The 10196-nt window shown below is 46.4% G+C and overlaps 2 protein-coding genes across 2 annotated transcripts; both read right to left on the reverse strand.

Moving 5' to 3' along the window:
* Positions 1–21: 21 nt before the first annotated feature.
* On the reverse strand, positions 22–1459 carry SETTUDRAFT_166264 (uncharacterized protein). Its single transcript, XM_008033252.1, has 5 exons — positions 1357–1459; positions 1291–1305; positions 1167–1219; positions 544–1115; positions 22–487 (listed from the first exon to the last, which is right to left on the reverse strand). The coding sequence occupies exons 1-5, from the start codon at positions 1436–1438 to the stop codon at positions 478–480; spliced, it is 732 nt and encodes a 243-aa protein (XP_008031443.1). The 5' UTR covers positions 1439–1459; the 3' UTR covers positions 22–477.
* Positions 1460–1749: 290 nt separating this feature from the next.
* Positions 1750–3334, reverse strand: SETTUDRAFT_166271 (uncharacterized protein). Its single transcript, XM_008033253.1, has 4 exons — positions 3258–3334; positions 3142–3174; positions 2236–2996; positions 1750–2188 (listed from the first exon to the last, which is right to left on the reverse strand). The coding sequence occupies exons 1-4, from the start codon at positions 3292–3294 to the stop codon at positions 1898–1900; spliced, it is 1122 nt and encodes a 373-aa protein (XP_008031444.1). The 5' UTR covers positions 3295–3334; the 3' UTR covers positions 1750–1897.
* Positions 3335–10196: the final 6862 nt, after the last annotated feature.

Consider the following 10196-nt stretch of genomic DNA (forward strand, 5'->3'; position numbering starts at 1 on the left):
ACAAGCAGGGACAAGGATTGGAGGCTGATGCTTTGTTTTTTTTTCATAAGGTATATATATAAATGCACGATATGCCTCTGCTATCTTAAACTCCCACGCTAATGCCTCTCTCCTCATACATTCGCTAACATAAAGTGCTTCGATTCGTAAAACATGATTCGTGTTTCCTTGCATTATCGTCATCACCATCACCCTCGTACCCTTGTTTTTTTATTCCTATACGATCAGACTCGCGGATATCAAAAGCGTTTTCTTAGCATGGCTAAAGCTGTTTCTGCAATGGCACAACAAGAAACTTGTCCCAGCCAGTGCGACGTGATGGACGGAAGTTGGCGACGTGGTACTTGCGGTGGGTGCAATCTTCTCTAACAGAACTCAGGCTGTTCCTAACGCTCCTGTGACTGTGACTTTGATTGTTCCTCGCCAATGCGTGGCGGGCTCTTGGAATGCACAGACGAGTTCCTAAAGGGCGAGTGGCTACCTCTGTCAATCAGGGCATTAGCTTTGCGATTTCGGCAGCCGTTGCATCATGGCAAGGCTTACGAGCGTCTCCGCTTCCCTTCATCCCTCCGATCCTCAATCACTTTGAGCATCGTCTTCCGTCCATCCTTGGCATTGATGTGTGCATCTCGCATGCTCATGCTGACCTTGGTACTCGCATCTGCCCTCAGCAGCCGCTTGAGCAGCAAATGTCGCATCAGGACGCATACAAACACGCCACAGTCGCTTCCGTTTTCCTGTTGGGGACTGTCGTTCATGGGTATGAATCTCAACCTCTTTCCTAGCAGCTGTTCCAGCTTCGAAGTCGTGCTTCGTGCCTCCCGGTCGTTTGCCTGACTCATGGAGTCATAGTGGAAGGAAACACCGTCGATTATGGAGACAAGCAGAAGAGACCAATGCGATCCGCCCTCTGCTTGGGTCACATCGCAGTTATCGTTTATGGGTAGGAAAACGTGTGTTGTGCGGCTGAAATCGGGAAGGACTTCCTTGAGGGAGAGGGGATCGGCGGATTGCATGAGCATGTATGACATGGAGGGGCGGAGAAGGACAATGGAGGCTTTGGGGAAGGCCGTCAGCTCTTCGCGCTCGAGATATTCCTGCCAAAAGGCGATTGCCTGCCCCGGGCGTTAGTCACAGCAGTTGGGCGAGTGGACGAGCATGCGCACATTGTCGGTAAGCCAGTCATTGGACTTGATGCTGTCGAGATCGGCTCGTGTTACTATAACCGTCAGCATTAGGGCTGGTTTCGCCATGTGTGCAAGCCAAAGTACAGGTGACGCTGTCACACACCCCGAACGTCGTAGTCTTTGTACAGTCAGTCTGTGGCCCGTCTGGCGTTGTTGCGTCTAGACTCACACGAAAGATAGGCCTCATCCGGACTGGGGTCGCCCAGGTGCCGCCTCGCCTTGTCCTTGATGCGGGAGAAGGACCCGTGCATGTTGAGTTGTGCGCGCTGGCGCTGTGGTGTGTGTGGAAGAGGGCAGGTGCAGGGCTGTCGGGGTATGTTTCAGGCTTGCAGACGTTGGCGTGGTGGATATGCAGGTAGCGAGGAGTGTCAGAGACGGCTGTCTTAGGGCCAATGCGCGCGCTCTAGAAGATGGCTAGTCTTGCCACGGGCAAAATGCAGGGATGACGTATGCGGCCTGGCCAGATGGTTTTTTGTTGGGGTACCGAAAGGGTCCTGGGCTTGCCTCGGCTAATGTGTGCTGTGAATGGTCTGATATCACACGACTTGAAGCCCGTCTTCTGATAGCTGCCGAATGCTGCTTCATTGTTCATCAATTTTCTATATACATACGTATACACTTGCCATATGCGCCTGGACGCCAATGTCATGGTTACTGTTCTTTTTTAGACGCCGAATGATTCCAAGTACGTAGCAAGGCACACAACCCCCCTATGGCAGCTGTCCAACAATCTTGGCGCCGTCGGTCTGATCTTGCTTTCCAAACTGCGCTGGCCTTTCTACCGTGAAAAGCCAGTTGCTCTTGTCTTCGATCTTGCCTTGTTGAATTCCCTTGAGAGTTGCAAGGAGCTTCTTGCATGCCGGGCCTGGTTCTTGCTGGGCCTCTGCGTACGTGAACTTGTCACCTCTGGACTGCATGGTGATGGACTTGATGGGAACCAGAGCAGCTGCGGTTCCGGCAGCCAAGACTTCGTCGAATGTGCTGAGCTCGTCGTAGGAGATCTGGCATTGTTAGTTACGTTCCACGAACAAATGGCTGCATACAGTACCTCGCGAGACTCAGCCTCCCATCCAAAAGACTCGGCGATTCTCAAAACACTGTCACCTGTGACACTCTGAATCACGTTCTTGCTGTTAGAGGCGACCAGCTTGAATTTATCACCGTTCTTCTTGACACCAATGAAAGCCGACGTGGAGAACTCGTCAATCACGCTCCTGCTCTTGCTGTCCAAATGGAGCGTGATGCCATAGCCGGCCTTGTACGCCTTTTCGCTGTGCCTTAGAACTGGCGCGTAGTTTCCGCCCACCTTGGCTGATCCCGTACCCTCCGGGGCTGCACGGTCAAAGTCCTCGAGAATGAGAGCGTCCACCGGGTTGGATCCGTGGTAAACGCCAGTTGGGATACAGTAAACGACAAAAGTGTACTCTTGCGGCGGGTTGAGACCTAGTTGGGCCGAACTTCCGAAAAGCAGTGGCCGGATGTACATGGCTGCACCGGTTTCATGGGGTGGGACGTAAGCCGCATTCATGCCCACGGCCATACTGCAGCAGGCGACAAAATGGTCGGTCGGGACCTCTGGAATTGAGATGAACGAGGCCGAGTGTTGCATTCGTTCCGCATTCTTGTTCGGCCTGAAGATGTTGATGGTGTTGTTTGGTGCGCGGAAAGCCTTCATACCCTCGTAGCACTGCATGCCGTAGTTCAGGCCAGGCGCCATGCCGTGGATGCGAAGAAAAGGGTCCTCGACGAAAACTGGCGGGCTCCATTTTCCAGTTTCGACAGAATAATGCGATTCAACATGGCCAGCAACTTGAGAACGATTAGAATGGAACTGTACAAGATGGGGTAGGATGCATTTTGCGTCCTGCGCAACAGATGTCTTTCTTCTGCGGAACACCTTGATGCACTTTCCCATATATGGCTTGAAGCAACCCTGGATAGAGCTTTGTCGTACCTTCTCGGATCTTGAAGCCTACGTTGCTCCAATCTACAAAACAGTCAGCATGACCGACATTTGCGTCGAAAATGAAAATTGACACGAATATGCCATTTGGGCAGCAATTCACATACCAATGGTGTCGACTGGTGGAGGAGGGAAATCAGACATGGCTGCAATGGGTGTGGGGATAGCAGAGATGCGCGGTGATGTGGTACGAGCAATTGTGCAAGATGGATTTGGCGCTGGTAAAGTTTTGATCGTTTTTGGCGGCTCAGCTCAGTAAGCTGACCCAGCTAGTACTGCGATATCGGTGACGTACGGCCGGGAATATCCTTGAGCAGCCGCCGCAATATATCAAAAGGTGCTTGAGCGCAGCTTAATCCATCCATTTGCAAACAATGCTAGATTCAGCTTCCAGGCTGCGCCACAGTGCAGCGCCGTCGTGTCTGCAGCCCATGGAGCCGTGATGCTCTGGATGCGTCCATTCTTGGCGTAATCGATCGAAGCTATCCAACACGCATGATTGAATGCGCTAGGTACATGTCTAACATTCTTGGGTTGAGATATTGTAACAGTGGTTGCAGTGCACGCAGCTCGCGTTCTAGGTGACTCTATTTCCGATTTCCCCGGCACACCGAGAGGAGACTTCGATGACTACTCGCGCTACGCCCTAACCCGAGGTTGACGCTACACAGCTCAATGCCAAAGACCGGCTCAACATAAAATTCCCTAGTAACACTATCTTGATGCGTGAACAATAATCCAACTATATTGAGATGCGTTTGTTGTATGAAAGATTTCGATAGGTCAACGCATCAACCTGCACAATAAGACAGCAGATGATGCTATATCCTCTGCGACACATTTATATGGATACTAGCTCTTAGGAGAATGATCATGACACGTTGTAATGATTCAATACGCCACAATAACACACATATAACATGACGTGGGTAGAGCAAGCGTATAATTGTATATAAAGAGAGTATACACTAAGGCCAAGCTACGAGCAGTATAGAAGCAGAATACCTTGTATAATAAACCTTATCCTCGCATCTCTTCTGAATATAAGATTGATACAAACTCTGTGTTGAGGTCTCTCCACCTATATCAGATATTAGGTAATTTACCTAACCTAATCCACGCATCTCCTATGAAAGAATTCGATCCAAAGAGCACTACTTAGAAGGGCTCCCAACTAGAATCATTGTTAGCTAAAAACAAAAGCAATTACCAATCGCGACCCTCGAGTGACACACCTGGTTCGAAATGCTTGCTTTATCTGCTTTCCTCGAGAGGGTTGCCGCGCCGGACTCGACCACCCTGAGGACCACTATGCGTCCCTGGGGGATTTGGAGTGTTATGGAAAGGGTGTTTTCTCAAGTTTGAAATCTTATCTCTTTCTTCGTATTTGGTAGCAGTAGGGGCGGCTATAGCGATAGCTACAAGAGCAGTAACAACCAAAGTGAATTTCATATTTAATGTGGTTGGCTAACTAAGAATATTCGTGTAGAATCAAAGACTTGACACACAAGAGAGAGAGTGTGTGAGATAATGAGCTGGTAAAACGAGCTGTGCATGATATGGCCCGTCTTTATAAGCTTCCACTAAAGTATGAAAGACTTGCTATTGCAGAAGGCCCAACTGTGTGCATAAATAGGCCAGTATTGAATGAGTAAGACGAATGACTCGAAGTAGTCAGAATACGGGCCCTACGGCTCGTGGCCTTTTATGAAATCAAACGAAATGATTTTAGGGGTCGGGTCGAATGGTACTGACACAGGAAACATCCACAGGTGGCATCCTGATTCGCTAAGCCAGCCGTCAGGTCTGAGTTTCTAGTGGCTGCTAAGAACTAGTAAAGTGTCATTATAATAGGACGCGCTCTAATGATCCATAGAGAAGATTGCGTTTGTCAAGCGGGCGAACAGATATATACAATGAACTGTGTACTAAGAATAAGCTAGGACTTAGCTAGCTATAGAATAGTATACTAAGACCTATTAGCTAGCCTTTATAAGAATCTCCTAAACTATACTACGCTAGAATTTTATTAATCTTATTTTACTTAACGTCAAAGTATAGCGAGTGGCCGAGAATAGCGAGTGACCGAAAATGCCAAGCCCCCATCAACCTCACCACCGTTGCGTAACCATTATAGCGCAACAATAATAGTAAATTAAAATTAGAAAAGGCTAATCTATTTAGAATTAACCTCTTTATCTTGCTTGCAGGTGCGCGAGTTGTGTCTAGTCTCACCGCAGCGTTTACAGCGCCTTTGCGACGGTTCGCCTACTTCAGCGCTCTCTCCCTTCTTTGCCTTCTTCCCACTACCACGCGCCCTAGACTCCTTTAGAGTTGCCAGTTTCTCTCCTTCTTTAATTGTTAGGGTCTCTCCTTTCTATAGCCGCTTTCTTTTGTGTGATCTCCTTCGCGTAGCAGCTTTATTCGCTGCTTTAAGCTTAAAGACCCGTTTCTTAACTAACACTAACTCATGCGCAATTGTAGTCGCACCTTTAACTAAGTTTTTAACAGCACCTAGCATACTTGTTGGTGAACTATCTAGGTACATTTAAATCCTCTGCTTCACTAGCGTCGATTGTAGCCCTATTTCTAGGGTGTTGCTTAGGGTTTGCGACTACTAGTGTAGATTTTTAGCAGCAGGTGGTGAAGGGGTGCGCAGCTTAATATCTAGCTTTGATGTCACCACCTCTAGGTCGTGTGGAACCAATCCAGCGCCTCGAAACCCTCCTAGGATATTATCCTTTGTAACTATCTGAAAATAGGCTTGCTAGAAGGCTGGCAAGAACTCTATCTTGGTCATATGGTTGATCCCATTGCGCATCAGCTCCTCGGCTTGGCGCCCATATGCCCTCTTCAAAGGCGAAAAACACCCCACATCAAGAGGCTGCAGTAGATGGGAAGAGTGCGGAGGCATACATAGAGTAACAATCTTTGCTTCTATGCAGTATTGCTAGAAGTTGACTAAGTTGTAGCTCTTATGACCGTCTAGAATGAGTAGGCGATAGGCTCTAACAGTACGCTCTTTTGTATGCCTGTTATAGTGCTCTAGCCACTTCATACCAAGCTCGTTTGTTGTCCAGCTATTCTTAGAGACTGCGAGAACCTAATCCCTAGGCAGGCTGTCTTCCTTGTACTAGGCAGAGAGGTGGTGCTTGCCCTAAAAGATGATAAAGGGTGGGATCGCCTAGCCAGCTGCGCTAACACAAACCACGCTAGTAACCCACTCTTTATTGCCCTATTGTAGAGATTTTAGCTTTAATTAATAATTAGAGGCTATAACTACTACTAACGAGTTATGCATGCCTATTATAAAGCCTGTCTTGTCAAAATTGTACATATCGTCGTCCTAGATCCTATACTTAGCTTTAGTATTCTGTATAAGGCAGAACTAGCCCTACATAAGCTTAGGATCTTCATAGAGGGCTCTCTTGTAGTCGTACTTTTAATTAAACTTTATCTTAAGCTCTAGGCGACGCTTTATAAATGCTTTAGGCTAGTTAAGGCCAACAAGGTCGCAGTAGCAGATAGCTAGCAAAGAATTAGCTAAATCTTTGATAGCAGAAAGGCGCAGCGGAAATCCTCTTATATCAAGATCAAGAATATTCTTAACAATCACCTCCTCTTCTATTATAAGTAGTTTTATTAAGTTAGGCGAACAATCTTGTCAAGAAGGCTTTCCTGCGAGTCTTTGTCTTAGGGTACGTTTAGGCACGTTGTAGAGAGCTGCAGCGCGTAGAATGTTAATTATCGCGTCGCATTTAATAACTAGCCCCACCACAAAGTGCGCGCGACCACAAAGTGCGCGCGCGGCCTCACCAAAACTACCTTAAAAACGAGGCTATAGAGCCACACTAAATAGATATTATCACGATATATTTTAGTAGTGAGATTAATAGGCTTTAATATATATATACAGCTATAGAAATCAAGATGGAGTTCTAATCGCGCGGCCGCGACGCGAGGTTGGAGGTAGTGAGCTTGCAGCACCTCCCTGAGGCTCCTTACCACCTTAAGGCCTCGCGATAGGCTTCTTTTTTTAAGTAGCCTTTGCAGGAGCTATAAAGCTCCTTCTCCTACCCCTTTAAGAAGTTTTAATAGCTTTTTAAAGTTGTTTTGCAGCCTTGCGAGCCGCGATCCTTGAGGCCTTTTCAATAGCCTTCTCCTCCCTCTCCTTCTGCCTCATTAGACTTACTGCAAGCCTCGCCTAACGCCTCTGCTCCTTCTCCCTCGCCCTAACCTGCCTTGTCTCCTCACGCTGTCTTCTCGTATCAGCCTTTTGGAGTTGCAGTTGCTCCTCCTCCTCCTCCTAGAGTTGTAGGCGATCGCGCGCCTCCTTCACCTTCCTTAGAGACTAGAATACAGCTCTACCATGATACTCCTCAGCCTCCTGTAGGGGTAGAGGCTTACCTCGTTTCCTACGTGTTCTCTTATTAACTAGAGCCTCTCTTAGCTTCCTTACTTTATCCTTAAGGAGACTGTTTTAACCTAAACTCAAGTAAAGGACCTAGCTAAGCTTTTTGGCCTGCCTATCGCCCTGATCAGCGACTACCTAACGCAGCAGACGCTCTATCTTCCTCTAATTAGAGGCACTAAGAGCTAAGGAGTCACTATCCGTCGCAGGATCAGGTATAGTAAAGCGCTGAAGGATAACTTCTAGGTTAAGAGGCGAGATCTCTGTAGCCTTAAAGGCGTTTAGGATCGTCGTTTCCTTAAAGGAGGCCTGCTAGGCAGCCTAGAAGAGGGGTAAGAAATCCCTCTTACTTATTAAAGTAAGGCCTTGGCTCCTATTCATAAAGGCAGAAACTTCGTTTGAGTACGCTGTTGAGAGAGGCTTAAACATGCTAACGTCAAGAAGCTGCAGCGTGTGGGTTAAGTGAGGAGGATATACTGCGAGGAGGATCTTATGCTTATCACAATACTTAATAAAATCTATTGTAACGTAAGATCCATGGCCGTCAAGGACGAGTAATTAATAGGAGGATCAAGCCTTCGCCTTCGTACTACGATTAAACACCTGCTATAGCCACGCAAGGCCTATCTCATTGTTCGTCCATCCAGAAGGTGATGAAGATATTCGAATTTGGTAGATGTCTAGATCAAGGGCCTGCAGCCAGGTGTCCTATATCGATCCTGAGGCTGATTGATATATGAGGGCAGGCTTAAGGCAAGATCCATCTGCGCAGATACAGGCTAACAGCGTTATCCACTAGCGTGAGCTATCCTGTATCGTAGTCCTCCTCCTTATGCCCTCGTACGAGGCCTTACTAAAGATCCTCCTTGAACGACTTACGATACTAAACATGAAGCCCTTCTTATCTATATTGTAGATATGACGCGCCTTGACGTGATATTGATTAATTTTATCGCGTAGGAGGCTAAAGTAGAGGTTGTATTTGCTTCTTAAATCTGCTTTGTAGCGACAGTTATTAAGGCCTTTTGCCTACCTTAAGGTAAGTTGATCAGGATAGCGCTGGACGAAGCGACTAGCCTAGTGTACTCCAACCTCAGTCTTAGCGATCTGTGAGGCAAAATTGCGTATCATTGGCTGAGTAGGTGGTAAGCCTCTATCTGTTAGTCGATTGATATAGGCGATTAGGGCCTGCTCCTGCTGTGGGTGGAGGAGCTGCCGTTTTTGGCCACCTATCGCGCGTGAGGCGTGTAGGCCTTGGTGTCTTTAGGTAAGCGTAGATTGAACAACACTATATTTTTTTTGCAATATCTGTATACGAAAAAGGCTCATCAGGTCCTAGGGCATTAATAGCTGCAAGCGCAGCCTTAATATTAGCCATGGTGGTGGGGATACGACGCGTTGAGGTTGAGGTGGTTGTAAGGCGCGCGCGCACTTTGTGGTCGCGCGCACTTTGTGGTGGGGCTAGTTAACTTAACTGTATCTCTACTAATTATCTATGTAACCCTACTCTACCATATACTCATGATAGGAACCCTATACCTATTCGTTAGTCCAGTTCGTCTCATACCCCTACTAGTAGCTATGCTATAGCGTAGAGAGATTAAGCTACATTACTAAACTAAAAGGAGAAGGCTCTCTAACGCGCTAAAGATTCTAATCGTGCTACTAAGAGCTAACTTATAAAAAAATTGGAAAATTCTAATAAATATCTTGAGCTACCTAAAGCAGAGCGTGCCTAGCTACTTTAGGAGAGGATTAAGTAGCTTATAGAAAACTACATAGTTTAGAAGAGAAGTAGTAAGTTATAATAGTTTTTAATTATAAATTCGTACTAACATGTGTTAGCTAAGTAGATAGAGAGCGCACTATGCTCTACACACAAGAAATAGTCTAAGATCTAGAACAAAATTAACAAAAAGCAGTATAAGAAAATCCTCTATAATACTGCTGCACCTGCCCTAGTCCCCCCCCTACCACTTACTCTTCGCTCAAACTAACGTGTCTTTAGTAGTTAAGGAATACTTAAAGTACTCCTACATAGAGAATATTAGAAAGGCTTAAGTAAACTTAATATAAACTTATTTAAGAGTAAAGAGGCTAAAGAGGCTTTTTAAGCTTTTATAAAGGACCTTACACCTAAAGAGTTAGCTATAGCTTAGGATATAAAGTAGAAGTAAGTTTATTATATAGATTTATCACTTATAAGTACTAATAAGCAACTTTTAAGCAGAAATCTTTCATCAAAACTCGTCAATTTTCTATCAGATATAGGGGTAACACGTCGCGAGAAACCGATTTACGCCACCTCTAATGTGTGCAGCCCTCTCGTTGAGGTGCTAGAGGGGGTATTGTCGGTATTCTTGCGAAGTGTTCGAAATGCGAAAATCTTCGAGAACGCACAGACCGCCCCGATGACTAATAGGGAGACTACCAAACGAAACCAAAAACAATTACGGAGGTGCCTCACAAAAGTTTTGTCCCACGCTAATCTCGGCGCTTCGGCATAACTCTTCTTAGCGCAACTCCTACCTTTGAGCTGAGTAGCTGTACGATTTGTCTGTATCTATCGTTACAATGTCTCCTAATACTGATCCTTACACCCGCACCTTAATTGTGGCGTTAAAGTCACCTTCTG

The sequence above is a fragment of the Exserohilum turcica genome (genome assembly GCF_000359705.1).
Source record: "Exserohilum turcica Et28A unplaced genomic scaffold SETTUscaffold_9, whole genome shotgun sequence".
In the NCBI taxonomy this organism is placed as follows: Eukaryota; Fungi; Ascomycota; class Dothideomycetes; order Pleosporales; family Pleosporaceae; genus Exserohilum; species Exserohilum turcicum.

Bases quoted from the DNA above. Each gene is read 5' to 3' on its own strand.
- SETTUDRAFT_166264 (XM_008033252.1), bottom strand. From the start codon at position 1,438: ATGCACGGGTCCTTCTCCCGCATCAAGGACAAGGCGAGGCGGCACCTG. The intron at 1,116-1,166 runs GTGCGCATGCTC...CGCCCGGGGCAG, and splicing joins ATGACTGGCTTACCGACAAT to GCAATCGCCTTTTGGCAGGA.
- SETTUDRAFT_166271 (XM_008033253.1), bottom strand. From the start codon at position 3,294: ATGTCTGATTTCCCTCCTCCACCAGTCGACACCATTG. The intron at 3,175-3,257 runs GTATGTGAATTG...ACTGTTTTGTAG, and splicing joins TCCACCAGTCGACACCATTG to ATTGGAGCAACGTAGGCTTC. The intron at 2,189-2,235 runs GTACTGTATGCA...TAACAATGCCAG, and splicing joins GGGAGGCTGAGTCTCGCGAG to ATCTCCTACGACGAGCTCAG.